This window comes from Micromesistius poutassou (assembly GCF_964030765.1).
Source record: "Micromesistius poutassou genome assembly, chromosome: 16".
NCBI classification, from domain to species: Eukaryota; Metazoa; Chordata; class Actinopteri; order Gadiformes; family Gadidae; genus Micromesistius; species Micromesistius poutassou.
In genome coordinates this window covers 11,934,227-11,952,256 of record NC_140286.1, presented here as the reverse complement: position 1 = coordinate 11,952,256, position 18,030 = coordinate 11,934,227, and the positions used below count along the sequence as shown (strand labels likewise).

The window sequence follows — 18,030 nt, the reverse complement described above, 5'->3', positions numbered from 1 at the left end:
TCTAGAAAAGTCTAAATCTCATGTTTCTCAATATTATTTTATAGGCCTAGTCAATATTTTGTTAAGCCAAATCTTCAATGTCAATCGGTTTTGGCATTAAGGGTTGGCCTTATTCAGAACTATCAGTTTAATAAATATCCTATAATAATTATTAGACATAAAATAAATAAAGATAAAATCTCCCGTGTCACATGATAAGGGAAACGTCATCCTTTTTTCCCGGAAGTGGCCACGCGACTTGCTTGGCGCACCGGCTCCCTCGACAAGAAACATCGCATTATGGCCTCGCTGTAAGCCTGTGGAAACGTCCGTTCTGTATATACCCAACCGGCAATCCGTCACCATCGGCGCCTTGATCATGGACCTCCAGTCCAGAGGCTTTGTCCAGGGGTATCGAAGTGACCAATAGTACTCCTGAAGTCCTATATTATTTGATTTTGTGTACTGTCACTTTTGCACGTTCCGGGGATTTAAATAGCAAGTGACAGCGGTAGCGCCATCCCCATCTGCCGGCTAGCTACCTAGCTTGCTAAATCACAAGTTAAGAAGGGCGTCCTCTTTTTCAAGGAAAAGGAAAAGGAAAACACCCCATTGCTTTTAACGGGAAGATAGTGCACCGTTGACCGGTTCCCCCTTCGAACCACTAAAGCATAAATTACCGGTAAGACGACTTAAAATGTGTAGCATTGCTAGCTGCCCGGCACATTCCGGCTTGGCTGCGTTCTTGTCAAAGGCAAACACTTGCTAACTAGCTAGCTAGCTAATCGAAGAGGGCCCCACCGGCTTACCAGGACCTATCCAAGTATCTGCATTTGTTCGAGGCATATTACTAATCAGTGGAATACAGTGAACAAAAACAGCAGGGTGGATGAGCAAGTCGACCGGTGATCAGCACCTGTTAATTCATTCAACGTGCTAAGAGTTGTTAGCCTAGCCACGTATCGCTGCCAGGATATGACAGCCGAGGAATCGGGTCGTCATGTCATGTCTTAAACATGCATATCGTTTTCACTCCGGTATGTTCGTGTCGCCACGAACATCATCTACTTTTCAAATACCATGTCTGTGTTTACAACTAAAGTATCAGTATGCCGATTGTTACATCATGCCATTGCTTGACGTCGATTCTGCTCCTGGTAAGCGTTGAAATTTAAAGTGACATTTGCCTTGTAGGACCCAGCCAAACGACATCCAAATGGAAGCGTTAGCTTTCATTTGGATGTCGTTTGGCTGGGTCCTGTTTTAAGCTGACGGGTACGTTTGCAAATGTGCCGAACTAGCCTGCCACTCCTGACCAATGTCAAGTGGTCGTGGCCGGATTGATAGGCCCCAAGGTGTTGCATCTGCTGTCTGGGGCTCTTAAGACTTACACCATCATACCCTGAGTCACAAGGCTATTGGTGTTAGTGAATGTTAAACAAAAAATCACCCGAGGCAGCCACGTAGACACGTGTATTATTACTAATTGTAAGAAGGAAAAAAAAAAGCAGGGAAAAAAAGCAAGCTAGCCATGGGTCTCATGTGGAGACTTTGACAAATATGGAAGCTCCATTCATCAAACTAACGTAGCAAAGTCACCCTGAACTTGTGTGTCACGTCAAATAATGTCATTTTTATACTGATGAGCTGTCATACCGACATGCAGCTACCACCACTGTGGGAAGCATATGGCAGCTCCTACGCGGAGGCACTGTCAAGAAAAGCATGGTACCGATGGCTTGCTAGCAGGCTAATGCTAAATCGCTGGTAATGCGTGACACGTATTCTATGCCTAGTTGTCACGGACGCCTTTAAGTGCTATCCTTTGATTGTCATTTGTGTTGACATTTTCTCGAACCCTAAAACCGATGTGTCAATTGTGTATCACGCATAAATTTTGTATATTTGAGCAGTAACTGCATGGGATTATCTTCCATCTGTGGCTAGCATTAGCATGGGCCTGTGGTAACAGTAAATGAACTTTGACCCGGGACATCCATTTTCCCTTAAAACGCAACTTAAACATGTTAATTCCAAATTGCCTCTAGTCATTAATGAAATGTGATTTTTCATACGATTTATGTTAGTTTCTGAATATAGTCTACATATGTGATGAGTCTTAGTTCTAACTTCACCTTAGTCAAATTGTTATTTATATATTTATATGAATAGTGAAAAGTAACTTTTTGGATTGCTGTCATGTTCTATAAGCTTTACTACTGGGTCGCATTCACTTTGGCAAACTAAGGAATTAGTTTGGTTCATTTTGAACGATGGATTAGGTGTGCATGGGGGAGGCCATCCCTCTTATCAAAGGAGGACCCATCAACCACACCCTCATTGCTTAGTCATTTGTGTTGTCTGTTTTGAAATGTCTGTATCTACTACTGCATCTCAGTGACATCAATATTTTTAACGCAACTAATTGTAAAAGCAAATTCATCCATTGGTCATCCATGTTATAAATTATATTTTAACAATGTTACTTATGTTTTGATTACTGTTTATAGGTACTCTGGCAAGACAGAGCCAGCCTGATGCAGACCCACAAAAGCACATGAAATGAATAAACCACCGCAGCCTATAACAGGACCCGTGTCTGTCCCACACCCTGCCCCCTCCCCTGGACTCACACAGGTAAGCATAGAAATCGTCATTTTTGTTGACATATGAATGGAAACTTGCTGTCTACTAGGGATGCAAGAAATACCATAAACCGACTCGTACACAGTGCAGACCTCAATGATTACCCGTTCTTTAAAGAAATAAAATCAAATGGCAGTAAATGAGAAATATATTGGGCAGTTTTACAGTGTTTACTGTTGTAGCGTTAGCAGGATACACTTCTAGGAAACAATTTCACTGTGGTATCCATTGGTAACTTTTGAAACGTGAGACATAACTGGTTTGATTGGTTTTAGGGAGACTATTGTTTAGGGCTGGGTACTTTTGTAATTTGCCCAATTATGTAGAAATTCTAACCAAAGCTACCAATAGATATAGAGAAGGAGTGCTGCTGCACGAGCACCTTGCTTGGAAGCCTTCTTGGCAGGTATACACAACCAGACACATGGGACTCATTATTTCCCAGAGTCAGATCGCTGTAACTTTGAGTGTGAATATCTGTTTTTATATATATATATATGCACCACCACCACTATGCTGCTATACATTTCACATTCAGTTTTGATTTTGGGATGTTCCCCACTAGGCATTCTTGTGAACGCGAATGCCTAGTTCTCTCCCCCCCCCCCCCCCACTAACATCATTTCCTCACCGGTCTGTTCAAACCCAACCAGGCTGCCTATGCCCCTGGACAGCCCCCTTCTCTCGTCTTCGCCACCCCGCCACCTCAACAAATGAACTCTGCTCCGCAACCAAGACAGGTATAGTCATTTGTGTTACCTTTACTTGCCTCTGGCACAGTGTCCCCCAATCACTATATCCCGTTTCTTGACTTTCACATGGATTTCTGAACGGGTTGCATTTTGCTGTAAAGCTTTGGGTTCGGTCTCTGTCTGTGCAAGTGTTTTTTTCTCTACCTTTCCCTCTTTGTCAATCTTTACTTCTTGCTTCCCTTTCTGCTGTCCTCCCAGTTTGCGGCAGGGCCCCGTGCTTTACACCAACAGGTACTAACAGTGTGTGTGTGTGTGTGTGTGTGTGTGTGTGTGTGTGTGTGTGTGTGTGTGTGTGTGTGTGTGTGTGTGTGTGTGTGTGTGTGTGTGTGTGTGTGTGTGTGTGTGTGTGTGTGTGTGTGTAAAATATTTCTCCGGAATGTTACAACCAATTAGTTCATTCACCTGATTATCATTGCCACCAAGTGCAAGTGTTTTGAGTTTACATAACTTGTATATCAGAGTCCGATTTAGTCAGATATATTTTAAACGTAAATGCCATTCAGTTGTTTCCCTCAAATCACCTTTTTTTGCCCCATTAGGTCCCAATTAATTCTCCAGTCCAAATTGCCAGGGTTCTGTGTGGAAGAGTATTAATGCCTTCATAGTAAATGGCCCACTTGAGTTATAACTGAAGTATATTAATAAGGCTGAGTGCTACGGCCTCATACTCTCTGGTCTAGGAGCCGCAGAGCCTTAAGGCTCTGTTATGGTTCCACGGCGACGCAACGCAATGACCACGCAGTCGCCTCAACGCAGTCTTGAACCTGTTTTGGTTCTGTGTCAGGTTTATGTTAGCGGACCAATCACAACCCTTGCCGCTGCGTCGCCGACGTAATGGGTCCGTAAACCCCCTTGCGCTTGTAGACGTGGAACCATAACTGAGCCTTTATGTGCTGCCTTCCGCGTGCTATTTTCGTTTTCACCTTATCTCACCTCACATCCTCTTGCTTCTCTTGCTCATATATTGTGCGGCTGAAGGGGGGATACAGAGCACTACAGGTAACTGCTTTTCTCTTTCTCCTGTCCCCACGACCCCCCCCCCCCCCACCTCCTACGTTTAACTAGCCTCAGTAGAGTCGGGAGGAATGAAATTCAATACATTCTAGACTTAGTGCAACCCGAGCACTGCTCACGTCAGCAGTTGCTCTAGGGGCTGTGCTTTCAGCTCTGGGGTGAGCTAGCGAGTGTTTGCAGCCGCACACGCAAATCAACCACCTAACTTCACATGGCCAAGTGTGGTTACCACGTAGGCTGCTTACAATGTGAACTGCAAATGCACTGTGCCCGCTCCCTAGTTGTTCATTGTGCCACCCTCCCTCTGTGTCCACCAGCCTTATTATCCAAACCGGCCGACAATGCCCACCAGTGCTCCCAGGGTCCAGACCAGCAGTGGCCCGCGGCCTGTGGGACCCACTCATGTTTACCCTGGCGGCTCACAGATGATGATGATTCCCCAGCAGCAGATCTCTTTTGCTGGGTCCCCGCAGGGCTATTTCATCCCCCCTGGACAGGTTAGTTCATACATTGAATCCCTCACAAAGCCCTGGGACAGACCTGTTACATGTACCGCAGACGGTTTCACCACTGTGACACATTAAGACGACACATGTTTCTAACATGTTCTCGATTTTGTATGGAAAGCTTTCCTAAACTGAAAATACAGCAATGGAAGTGTTGCTCTTTAGAGGACAATATGAGCCATTGCTAACTCTGGGAACCTCTGACATTCTCATATATTTTTGCAGTATCGTCCGCAATACATGGCTCCTACTCAGCAGTACCCTGTGGCAGCCGGCACTGCAGGCTTCTTCCCTGGGACTAGCCCCGCTGAATACACAGCTTTTGGTAAGAATCTTTGCTCTGGACAAACGCCTGCCACGCACAACCACAGCCCTGGAACACTCTCAGCCATTCCCCCCCCTCCCCCCCAAAAGATCTAGGCGCTCAATGCAGTTGAACACACCTGTTTCTGGCCCATATGGGTTCATCGGAGGTGTACATGCGTGGCTTTGCCTGGCAGGCTTGTGTATGTCATGCCTCTCTGGTTGGTTGTACTGAGGTCTGGCTTGACTTTGCTTTTCAGTCTGTGTTCTCTCACTCTGCAGTCTCGCCGAGTCACAGCCGTAACACCCTGCTTCCTCTGGTTTTCCTCTCATTAACTCATTCTGCATCTGTCTCTTCCTGCCCTTCCCTCCTCTCTCTCTCTCTCTCTCTCTCTCGCCTCCCTTATCCCGCCCCTTGCACCCTTTGCTCCCCTATGCCACGTTGGTTCAGAGCCCTCTCATGCTGCGCGGGAGAGGCGGGGCGGTGGGGGGAGAGGCGGCGGGCGTGAGAACGGTCGTCTCTCTCTCCATGGCACTGCTCTCGCCCCCCAGCGCTACCCCGGTGAGTAGTGCGCGTGTTTTGTGTGTAATTGTGCTTTGGGTCAGCTTGCTTCAGTTGCAAAAGTTCCGTGGCGGCGCTGGCCTTTTGATGGCACCTTTTGATCAATGCCTGGGGAATTTGGTCTATTGATTTGGGTTTGCCTGCTGATGCATTGCGTTTGTAGTAGGGCTGGGCAGGGATTGGACCTTTTAGTACCTATAGATTCGGTGTGTGTAGTTCTGTTTCTATTCTGAGTGTCTGTTTTGAAATATTTGTACTTTAAGGGTTTAATCCGTACATAGCCGTACATCCAATATTTGAATTTAACCTCTGTTGGATTTTATCAGCAGACTGTTTGGTTCTTAAATAGTGAAAATGAGTGTCCAAATAATGTCCAGCTCTACTTTGTAGACCTATTGCAGGCTTATAACTCGTCCTTTTCTAGTTGTTGAGTGTCTGCATTTTCAGCCTTTGGGCAGATGGTCATTTTGTGACTGCCATCTTATTTTATTTGGTGCAAGATTGGCAGTTTCCCAGCAAATAAGAGGTTCAGACAAACTGCCATTTTGGAAAAGCACTGGCAATAACCTGATCATCATCAGCAAAGATCATAAAAGGACTTTATATATGACCTTTTGAAAGCCATCTGGCCACTCTTTAATCTTTATGTTTTGATTATTTTGAGGTTCACAATCAGAGAGACGTTGCAGTTTTTTTCCTCTTCAACTTTCAGCTGGAGCGTACTATCCAGCACAGCCTCAGTTCACTCAGAGTGTCCAGCCTGCGCCGGTCATAATCAGTCCTGCCCAGCAACCGCAACAAGCCCCGCCTCCTCAGCAACCTCCAGCCCAGCCACAAGGCCCACCTAAGAGGGAACGCATACCGGTAGGTCATCACGACCAAAAGGGGAGCGGATGTCGCCTCCCGGCTGAGGTCAAAACGATTGAATGGACAGAACCCTTTGTCCTCTCAATGTGGAACTTTCTCTTTTGCCTCAAAAATGCCAGTCACATTGAGTTTGTCTATCGAACCAGTAGGCTGGCAGTGAAAGGAGAGCTGTATAGTTTCACATTGGTCTACAGTGATAGGTGTTCAGTCCACGTCCTACCTTTTCTTTTGCTCTTTCATCTCCTCAGATCAGAATACGAGACCCTAACCAGGGCGGGAAGGACATCACGGAAGAGATCATGTCAGGTGGAAGGGCCAGCTCCACACCGACGCCGCCACAGGTAGGGTTTAGTGGAGTACAGCGGAGTGTGACAAGGGACCAGGGCTAACAGTAGACTATCGGTTGTGTTTGAAACATTCTTCATGTTACATTTACATTTTAGGGCATTAATTAACTAAAGGACACTTTAATCCAAAGTGACTTACAATAAGTACATTTGTCCAAAGAAAAACTATATTGTTGTCGGTACAGTAAAGATATTCATAGATACAAGTTTAGTATTTAAAATTGGTTAACCCATGCCCCGTACACAAGATGGCTTGGAAAGGATGCTACACAATGTTAAGTACTATTATGAAGTGCCAGGACGTACAACATGATGTAAGCACTTATTGTATATTTACAGTGACATTGATCAGTTGTTGTATGTGCCAGACTGGTTGGTTTCACATTGTAATCATAATCCAGTGTGTGTGGTAACATGGATGTGTCAATTGGCACTGTAATGTTGTAATGTCTAACATGTAGCAGCCGATTTATAGTGGATAGCGTTATATTATGTTATCCCTGCCGCCGTCATCAATCAGAGATGTTGGGATTCACTGTACTATATCACACCAATGTGAAGAAAGCTCTGTATTTTGTGTTGTATTTCCCACCCTTACACAGCATTCCCTTAATAAGGGTATTAAATTATCACAGAATTGTGTAGTGTGTTGGAGTGTCTGCATAACTGTAGTTTGGGGAAGTGAAGTATTTTGATGTGAAACTAATCAGATGGGTCATGTGTAGGACGACCATTTTATTGATTGCTTTGTACTAAAAACATACACGCCATTTTAAGGGTTCCTCTAGAATGCATTTCCTTTGCTAGCATTATTTTGCTGAATGTGTATCCCTTTATTTTTAGGCCTCATCAGACAGTCCTGTCCAGAATGGTGACGCTACACAGACTTCTGCTTCAGGAACTGGTGAGTGACTCTGCATTTTGCGACCATTTTAATATGCAAAAAGAGCTTGCATACTTTATTATTTTATATCGTTAGCCTCAGCTTAATTGCCTCAGTAATGTTGTAAGGTTCATCTTGTATTTAGCGTCAAAAATCCTTAGTCAAATAGATGACTGTAAAAATAACTCTGATTGGCTTAGGATATAGCCAATGAGGCACAGTGTATCAGCAGCGTGAGTAGAGCTAAGTTATCACAATTTCGCCAAAATATGACTTGGGCTTTTATGACATGAGGCCAGTGATGTATGTAGAAAATACCCCTCCCCCCTCCAATTCGGTCCCCTGTGTTTGGTCTCCCGTCCAGATGAAAGTACGGAACCTGCTGCCAGCATTGAAACCCCACCGCCAGCCTCCGCCAGCCCTGTCCCAGAGGTCCCCCAAGAGACAGAGACCCCGGAGCTCGTGCCCGCAGAACCCCTCACAAAGGCAGTGGTGGACGCCACTGTAGAGGCTCCTCCTCCATTGATAGAGGAGCAGCAGCAGCAACCACCTGCTCCCACTGTGCTGGCTCCACCGTCCCCTCCGCCTGCGGCAGAACCCCAACCAGAGGCCGAGGTCAGCGACACGGTCGACGCCCCGGTTCTCCCGCCGGCCGCGTCGGCAGCCAAACTTGGCTCGGATCGAGTAGAGGCCAAGCCCGTCGCTCCTCCGGCCGTCGAGAAGACACCAGAGAAGAAGAAGGAGGAGAAGAAACCCGAGGTGGTGAAGAAGTCTGAACCGGAGAAGTCGACCGTTGCCAAGTTGAAGAAGGAGCCTGCTGTAGAGCCCCCGGCGCCGGTGACCCCTTCCAGCGCGACCGTTGTCGAGGCTGCCATCGTCCCCCCGGTGAAAGCGGCCAGCTCCCCCACGGTGAAGGCTGCCAGCGTCCCCCCGGTGAAGGCTGCCAGCGTCCCCCCGGTGAAAGCGGCCAGCGTCCCCCCGGTGAAAGCGGCCAGCGCCCCCACGGTCAAGGCTGGCAGCGCCCCCCCCGTGAAGGTGGTGAAAACGGCCCCCGAGCCGGCGGTGGAGCCTCAGGCCTCTGCGGAGGAGACCGTGGCCCCCCCCAGCGAGCAGCCTACTGCCCCCGAGCCTGCTCCCGCTCCCCAAGCGGAGACGCCTCTTTCCAATGGCCTCGCTCAGGAAGCCGACGAGGCCCCTGAGGACCGGACTCCTGAAGTCGCCACGCCGCTCGCAAAGCCTGTGAGCAGTCAACCTCTGGAAGCTTCTCTGGCAGACCCTGCCCAGGAGAAGGTTGAGGCGGAGGAGGAGGAGGAGGAAGAGGAGGATGATGACGACGTGGAGGTGTCGACGACTGAAAAGACAGAGGAAGCCTCTGCCACTCTCTCCACCAAGGAATCCACTATGCAAGGTACGGCTGGGCCAGAGTTTGCAGTCTTACGTTCTGAAGTAGTTGTCTATCCTCTAGTTTAACAAAATCATCTTGTTGTTTTGAAAGCTGCCATGTCTGTGCCAAAGAAGAAGAGGAACATGAAGGAGCTAAACAAAAAGGCCATTGGAGACCTCCTGGATGCCTTCAAAGAGGTGCGTTACTGTTTGCATCATAGCCTATTCATGAGCCCTGATTCGGACTAATGAACAGTATCGTGTCAGGCATCTACTTGATTGCCTTCGTAAGAGGTCTAAAATCTACATTATCCATACAAAGAAATGGAGGGAAATGACCACTTTGACCTTTTTAACACCAATATCACTCTATACCCTCAGGAACAGGCAGCCACACCGGCCCCTGAGCCCTCATCAGTTCAGCCAGCTGAGCCAACCGCGGCTGCTCCTGCTGCTGCTGAGAAGCCTGCCTCAGAGGCTGTAGATGAGACCTGGGAGGAGAAGGAGGACAAGCAGAATCCAAAGCCAGTTGCGCCCAAATCTGAGCCAGCTGAGCAGAAATACCAGTACAAAGAAGGTGGGGTTTGAGAGAGTGTGAGTGAGTGTGGGGTTGTCATCATAGGTCTTCAATGTGAAACTAACTTTGATGCACTGGGCTCAACTCTGCAGAGAACTGGAAGCCCATCAACCCAGAGGACAAGAAGCAGTACGACAGGGATTTCCTGCTGCGCTGCCAGTTCATCACTGCCAGCATGCACAAACCTGTAGGCCTGCCACTCATCAACGAAGTCATCCTGGATAAAGTATGTTGCATTTCACTCAAAGGCAACACAACCTATTGCATCATAAAATGTACCGAAAAGGCAAAATGTCGTACAGCATGCAAATGTATTCATCTTGTTTGGTGGATTGGTTTGTGGAGCTAATTGTTTGCATTATTGTAGGCCAATGCGACACCAATGCGGCCTGCTGACCCGGCCCGTGTGATGAACGTTGGACCCGACTTTACCCCCGCATACATGGGTAACCTTGGTAGGCAGTCGACGGGAGGACCAGGACCCGGACCACGAGGCCCGGTAAGAGGGAAGGGAAGCCCAATCTGAAAGTTCAATCTGCCCTTTTCAACAAGTCAATAGTTGCAAAAGGGATGGAGGAGTTCTTTCAATTCTTTTAAGAATGACTCTACAGCCGTGTTTGACTCTGTCGTCTCCCCCCCCCAGCCTCCCGGCCCACGGCGCTCCCAGCAGGGCCAGCGGAAGGAGCCCAGGAAGATCATCATCACCAGCATGTCTCTCAACAACGAGGTGCAGCTGAACAAGGCGGAGAAGGCCTGGAAGCCGGGCGTGAAGAAGGCCAGCCGTGGCCGCGGCGAGGAGGACGGCGCCGAGGAGGACGACCCCGAGGAGATCAAGACCCAGGAGCTGTTCAAGCGCGTGCGCAGTGTGCTCAACAAGCTGACACCGCAGATGTTCCAGGCGCTGATGAAGCAGGTGACGGACATGTCCATCGACACTGAGGCCAGGCTGAAGGGAGTCATCGACCTCATCTTCGAGAAGGCCATCTCGGAGCCCAACTTCTCCGTGGCCTACGCCAACATGTGCCGGTGCCTTATGGGGGTGAGTCCTGCACCTTCTGTTTGGGAGGGTTTTTAATCTGCTGAGGACGGCCATATTGGCGTGTAGACGTGACTTATGAGCAAATTCTATGCATGGGTTTTTATTAAACGTGAGTTCCCTTCAGTAGGTTAACATTGCGTTCGTGTGTCCTCCTCAGCTGAAAGTCCCCACCACAGATAATCCAGAGGCCACTGTCAACTTCAGAAAGCTCCTGCTCAACCGCTGCCAAAAGGAGTTTGAAAAGGACCAAGATGACGACGTCATCTTTGAGAAGAAGCAGAAAGAGTTGGAGGCATCTAAAGACGTAAGGACACCCAACGTCGGTCTCACTGGCAGGACAGTCTTTTGACCGTGGTCCTGTTTCGGATCTGCATAGTCCGTACCTTATTCACGCCCTGATTTGTGTTTGAATCTGTCGCCAGGACGAGGAGCGTGACCGCCTGAAGGTGGAGCTGCAGGAATCCAAAGACAAGGCCCGCCGGCGATCACTGGGGAACATAAAGTTCATCGGTGAGCTGTTCAAGCTGAAGATGCTCACCGAGGCCATCATGCACGACTGTGTCGTGAAGCTGCTGAAGAATCACGACGAAGAGTCTCTGGAGTGCCTCTGCAGGCTACTCGCCACCATCGGCAAAGACCTGGACTTTGAGAAGGCTAAGGTAACATGCGACTCAATCTGCATGGCCAGGCCCGCTGGTCGTCTGACGGTCGAATGACGTACACAGGCACAGTTCCTGGCTATGGTCCAGCCATTAACGTTTCTCTCTGTCCCCCTAGCCCCGCATGGAACAGTATTTCGCCCAGTTGGACAAAATCGTCAAGGAGCGAAAGACCTCCTCCAGAATCCGCTTCATGCTGCTGGATGTCATTGACCTCAGAAGGGTATTGACGCTTTTCTTTCCATGCGTTTGAATAGCAATAGTAGCATGTTATAGTTACATGTAATAGTCATGGTGCGATTTCATTTACACTTCGTACAATGTACAAACCACCTTTTTAGTTAAAGTACCCCTTCAGAGTATGTGACTTGATTGGATCTTAGGTGGGTCGTGTTTGCATTGAGAGCGCTCACCCAGACCGTAATAACCATTCAAACCGTCTCCCTGTGTACAGTGTAAGTGGGTGCCTCGCAGAGGGGAGCAGGGCCCTAAAACCATCGAGCAGATCCACAAGGACGCTGAAGCAGAGGAGCAGAGGGAGCAGATCAAGGTCCAGCAGCAGATGCTGTCCAAGAAGGATGGAGGTGGTGGTGGTGGTGGAGGTGGCGGCGGCGGCCGGATGGGAGGCGGCAATATGGGAGGCCGAGGGCACCATGCACAGGGAGGCGGCCGTGGGAGTCAACCCCAGGACGAGGGCTGGAACACAGTGCCCATCACCAAGAGCAACAGACCCATCGACACGACCCGCTTCAGCAAGATCATCAACAAGGTGTGTTTGCTGTCCTCGACCGTCTGAGGTTAAGCTTCACTGACCCAATACTGCCCGAACCGTTACCCAAGCGTTGTGTGACGGCTCGTTGTGCTTGTGTTCCGTAGCCCGGTGCTCAGGACGTTGATGACCAGCGGTTGGCCCCAGGGGGCAGGGGTTTCGGTAACTGGACCAAGGGCAGCAGTGGAGGGACCGGGTCGAAACCTCCTGGCGCAGGGACAGAGCAGGGTAAGAACAATTCATCCGTCAACACTTGACATGCTTTGAAGAAGAGGGTTAGAGAAAGTGATTTTAAGCGGTCTGTGCTATTTCGTTCCGTTTGCCAGAATCCGGTCGCCCGGCCACCAGCACTTTGAACCGCTTCTCGGCCCTGCAGCAGTCTGGCCCGCCGTCAGGGGACGCTGACCGCAGAGTTCCTCAAAGGTGAGCTCAGTCTTCTTCTGCTTTTATTCGTCGTGTTATTCAGAGTCCCGTCTTTGGTACTGTCCCTGTCGCCCTGTGTGGACCACGCCGCCACAACCTACTTCAGTGTTGGGTTTCCCTTTTGACAGAGATGGTATCCTCTGTTTCCTGACCAGGGACTACAGATGTAAATAAGCTAATAGCTAACTCTGGTATTGCTAATGAGCAATGCATTGTCCCTGTCAAATAAATAAATTAACCCTGCGTGTTTGTGTTCCTCAGGTCAAGCTCCAGCCGCGACCGTGGCGGGGAGAGGGACAGAAACGACCGGGGCTTTGACCGCTTTGATCGCCGGGAGGGACGAGACGGTGGTGGCCGACCGCCGATCACCAAGCGCAGCTTCAGCCGCGAATCGCAGGAGCGCGGAGGCGACGGCCGGGGACCCACGGAGCCCGTGCGCCGCGTGTCCAGCATGACCGACGACAGGGTCAGAAGGGACCGAGCCGCCAGCAAGGAGCCTGCAGGTAAGAGTGCTTCCATTGCTCCTGGGTTATGCAGCCCTGGGTTCATAGTTAAAGGTTAACGCAGTTGCATTTTTCATTCGTTGTTTCTCTTCTGACAAATGTACTTATTGTGGATCGCTTTGGATTAAAGCGTCTGCTAAATGTAAATATATAAAAAATTTGTATCGCATTTTGGCGACAGGTTGAAAATGTTTTAATTATCTTTTGGTGTACCTACCCAGAGCCATGGACATTGATAGATGGTTCCCTTTTGTGGTGTTTGACTTGTTTTCTTTCTCCCACAGTGAAGCCCGAGCGCACCGCCACTCCTCCCCCCGCCGTCTCCAAACCGGCCTTGAGCGAGGAGGAGATGGAGAAGAAGTCCAACGCCATCATCGAGGAGTACATCCACATAAACGACTTGAAGGTACACGCCTGGCTCTGCCCCACACCTCATCAACCTTATAAAACACCACATGGTTGGGGGGCTAACGTCGTTCTTTGGTTCTGCCCCCCGAACCTGTAGGAGGCGCTGCAGTGCGTGTCCGAGATGAACAGTGCCTCGCTGCTGTTTGTGTTCGTCCGGAACGGCGTGGAGTCGACGCTGGAGCGTAGCCCCGTGGCCAGAGCTCACCTGGGCCACCTGATGCACCAGCTCATCAAGGCTGGAACACTGCCCCCAGCGCAGTACTACAAAGGGTGGGTGTACGCCGCCGGCCCATCTACCCCCGTGGGAACGGGAGTGAATGAGTAGGCGGTTTGACCTGATTTGTCCCGTTTCTTTGTTACAGGCTTCAGGAGACCCTTGAGATGGCAGAGGACATGGCCATAGACATCCCCCACATCTGGCTGTACCTGGCGGAGCAAATCGTCCCGATGCTGCAGGAAGGAGGGATCCCCATGGAGCAGCTCTTCAGGTGCGGCCCCCGTTCTGGATAGTGCCGTGTTGATCGTATCTGTCTCTGCCGCTGCTCTTTGGGGAACCGAAATGGGCAAATGTGTCACATTTACCCAATTCTGACCCCCCTCCCCCCCCCCATTGGTTGTGATTAGGTTATCAGTCATTATGGAAGGGAATGGGCAGGGACCTCACAATATGATATTGTGATTTTTGCGTGCTGATAAGAAATATATTTCTATTATGTAAATATTGCAATGCAATTTCTTTTGGGTGTAATTTTAGTTTTTTTTTTTGTGGTTCAACATTGTTCAGGTTTACACGTTCAGGTTCAAAGTGGGTCAGTCAAGTGTTTTATACAAATGTAATGGAGGCTGATCTGTAGCGCCCTCTGTAGGACAAAGCCTTTCATTTGCTTTCACTAAGATGACATTAATGTTTATGAAAGAAAGATAATTGAGTCAACCAGACTATTTAGAGAAGCAAATATAATACCCATGTTATAGTCATAAAATGTTACGTTAAAGCAGTAATGTTATGAAAATGAGTGGTATTAACATTGTCAAACATTGTCTTCATGTGTTTAGGGAAATCTCCAAGCCTTTAGTGCCTTTGGGAAAGGCCGGTGGGCTGCTGGCACAGATTCTTACTTTGCTCTGCAAAGGAATGGTATGTACTGCATTACCCGGTCCCTTCAATAAGTCTCCTTCAGTGTCTGTACCCTTACCCCCTTCAGTATCTACCCTAACCATAACCCTTTATCTGTACACTAACTCTTCAGTATCTACCCATAACCCTTCATTTCTGTACACTTTATTCATGAATACCCTTCGCCCATGAAAAACATGGGGCCTGGACTGACTCAGTATTTACCTTTCCCTCAGACTCACAAAAAGGTCGGGGCCATGTGGAACGAGGCAGGCCTGAACTGGAGCGAGTTCTTGGCCAAGGATGAAGACGCCAACAAGTTTGTGACTGAACAGGTCTGTTGAACAGAACAAAAGGTCAATGGAGGAGCACATGAGTGGGCGTCGCTCCTGACGCCGCTGTGTTTTTCTTGTATGTTCAGCACCTGGAGTTCACGTTGGACACCGAGGTGTCTGAGGGGCTGGACAAGAAGCCCCTGACAGGCGAAGAGATGAGCAAACAGCTGGACAGACTCATCCAGGACAAGGCCGAGAACCAGCGGATCATTGACTGGGTGGAGGTGGGTGTGATGCTAAATGCTGTCTGCATTGAGTTGTTGTTCCGCCATGCAATTGGTTAATTCCTCTTAGGCCACAGTTAAAGTTATTTGGATGTTTGTTAATTTCGTCTAAAGTTGGTGTGGTTCTATTGACTTAATCAGCTGAAATCAAAATATTCTGCGGTACTTTCATCATATGTTTGCATCCTTAAGGATCTGGTCGATGGTTGTATTTGACCGTTATTGGTAAACAATTCACACCCTTGGCACATGATTGACGATTCAGAATCCTGTATTGAACAAGGTTGTGGTATATTTCGGTTTGACCCCAGGCTAATTTGGACGCGCAGCAGTCCACCGGCAACCAGTTTGTGCGAGCGCTGATGACGTTTGTGTGTCAGTCTGCCATCATATGTGAGTATTCCCTCATCGGATCAGCGCACTCCACTTGACATGTCTTCTGGGCAAAGGAACAAGCCTCTTATTGTTGTCTTTGTTGATGCTCCTCAAGGTGACAACCCCTACAAGGTGGACGTGAAGCAGATCAGCGAGAGGGGAAGCCTGCTGCTGAAGTACCTGAGTGACGAGCCCAAAGAGCTCCAGGCCCTCTACGCCCTCCAGGCCCTCATGGTGCACATGGAGCAGCCTGCAAGTAGGTGGAGCCTGATTGCTCTAAAGGGACCAGCAACGGTTTCAACCAGAGCACCGTAACCTTAGTTACTGTACTCTAAGTTAATGTAGACGGCACCAAAGCCTGTTAAACATGGGCAAAGTTAGAGCCATGAATTGTTGTGGAAGAGGGATGGAACAAAAAGGCCATTAGTGTTGCCTAGGTCTAAGATGAGGAAGCTGGGGCTTAAAGAATGAGAACATTTGACAAAAATATGAATATATGATTTGGGTTGAACATACTCAAGTATGAAAAAAAAAATTAATTTTAAAACTTAAAATTACAATATATAAAATGTTTTCGTTGGGACAAACATCATTTTTGATTCAACCCTACCTCTTTAAGGCCACCACCATACCCTCTATATAACCCGGTCTAGTAGCGGGTCCGTCCTAACCCGGTCTAGTAGCGGGTCCGTCCTAACCCGGTCTAGTAGCGGGTCCGTCCTAACCCGGTTTGGTAGCAGCTCCGTCCTCACCCCGCCCTGTGCTCTGCGTTTCCACAGACCTACTGCGGATGTTTTTTGACACCCTGTACGACGAGGACGTCATCAAAGAGGAGACCTTCTACAAGTGGGAGTCCAGTAAGGACTCTGCGGAGCAGACCGGCAAGGGTGTGGCCCTGAAGTCTGTCACCACCTTCTTCACCTGGCTCCGTGAGGCGGAGGAGGAGTCCGACAAAGAATAAGGACCCGCCTCCATCCTCCTGTCCCCCCCTGTCTTTGGCTGGGGAGGGGGGTGGGGCATCCAGTTACAGACTACACAGCCTAGTAGGCGGACTTAATCAATCCTCAATGAGGATATGTTTTTTTTTTCTTTTTGTGAGGGGAGGACTGGTAAAAAACAAAACAATCAACTGTCTTTCCCGCTCCTTCTCTCTTGCTTCCCGTTCTCTGTTCACACCTGCTTGTGGCCGCGGCCCTAGAATAATCCCTGAGAAACGATGCAGCAGGATTGCTTGTTAAACTATGCGTCAAATGGCCTACGTCCGTTACATAAACATTTTTGACATTTGAGAAAGACACAAGTACAAACCAACAAGCTGCTCTTTTTATGGTTCTGGGGAAATGCATTTCCTCTCATCTTGTGACCCAAGAGGTGACGGCGGGGGTGAATCACTGAGCATGTTGCAGGGGAACTTGGGTGTCATGTGGTAACGTGTGTGGGTGTGTGAGATATCGAAATGAACAGAGCTCTTATGTCTTTTGTCCTTTACTGAAGTGTGCAGCATGATTGAAGTGTGTTTGTATTAATGATGATAAAGTGGGAGATTTCCTAGAAAAAATGTACCTTGCTGACTAACCATAACTCACGTTAATTTTTTTGTTTTGTTTTTATTTAATTTTTAACCACCTCCTCTTTGCTGAGATGGGACCTGTGAAGACAGAATCTAAGGGACTCTGAGCCTGAGACTAGACTATTGACTACTAGGGATGATCTCGATGCTTCCTTTCAAGCCATGCTGTCTCCCACCCCCTTGCAGTCAACCAACCCTATCTGAGACCCGACTAATCTTCCTCGGTACCTAACACGAGCTGGTCTCCCTACACTCAAGTCAGGGAGAACCCTGCAGGAGACACACTTAAAACCCCATCCACATTAAAACTTGAACACATTAAAAGCAGAAATTGACTTGACAAGATATATATAAAAAGAAAAAGGAAAAAAAAAAACAGAAGTGATCCGAAAGCCTTTTCTGCTCTAAGTGGAAACACATTTCAGGAGAGTTCTGTAAATATATGATTTTTTTTTTGTTTTATTTTTCTGAAATAATAAATAAATTGCTAATGATGTAATGCTACGTATCCTTTTACAGCAGAGATGGCAGTTATCCAGATGCAGAGAGACGCTTTCGATAATCCATTGATTAGTTGTATTGGGATTTTTGTAAATATGTTTTTGCTTTCTTTATTATTTAAGGAATTAATTCTTTTTGCATCGGAAACTGAAAGATGAGGAAATGGAGCATTGCAAATAAAGGAATTCTCAAGTTGCAGAGTTTGTAGAGTCCTGTTATACCTTGATCAATGAGTTACATAGTGTCATTTGCTGAATACATTTCCACACAACTGATCAAACCCGTTTA

General features: G+C 48.2%; 1 protein-coding gene across 3 annotated transcripts; it reads left to right on the top strand.

The window, feature by feature from the left end:
• The first annotated feature begins 253 nt into the window (after positions 1-253).
• eif4g1a (eukaryotic translation initiation factor 4 gamma, 1a) lies at positions 254-17,940 on the top strand. 3 transcript variants are annotated; one of them, XM_084481555.1, is made up of 31 exons: positions 254-661; positions 2,490-2,616; positions 3,279-3,365; positions 3,576-3,608; positions 4,709-4,888; positions 5,123-5,222; positions 6,475-6,626; positions 6,878-6,970; positions 7,820-7,880; positions 8,224-9,267; positions 9,355-9,440; positions 9,624-9,819; positions 9,912-10,045; positions 10,187-10,318; positions 10,463-10,858; positions 11,016-11,162; positions 11,281-11,517; positions 11,636-11,740; positions 11,972-12,286; positions 12,394-12,514; positions 12,613-12,709; positions 12,971-13,212; positions 13,497-13,618; positions 13,718-13,890; positions 13,983-14,108; positions 14,677-14,758; positions 14,974-15,072; positions 15,159-15,296; positions 15,608-15,689; positions 15,787-15,927; positions 16,451-17,940. In XM_084481555.1, exons 2-31 carry the CDS (start codon positions 2,542-2,544, stop codon positions 16,630-16,632), a joined length of 5,178 nt encoding a protein of 1,725 aa, XP_084337681.1. In that variant the 5' UTR covers positions 254-661; positions 2,490-2,541; the 3' UTR covers positions 16,633-17,940. The 3 variants fall into 3 exon arrangements, with proteins under 3 accessions (XP_084337681.1, XP_084337683.1, XP_084337682.1); XM_084481556.1 differs by lacking the exon at positions 254-661 and adding an exon at positions 942-1,136; XM_084481557.1 differs by lacking the exon at positions 3,576-3,608.
• Positions 17,941-18,030: the final 90 nt, after the last annotated feature.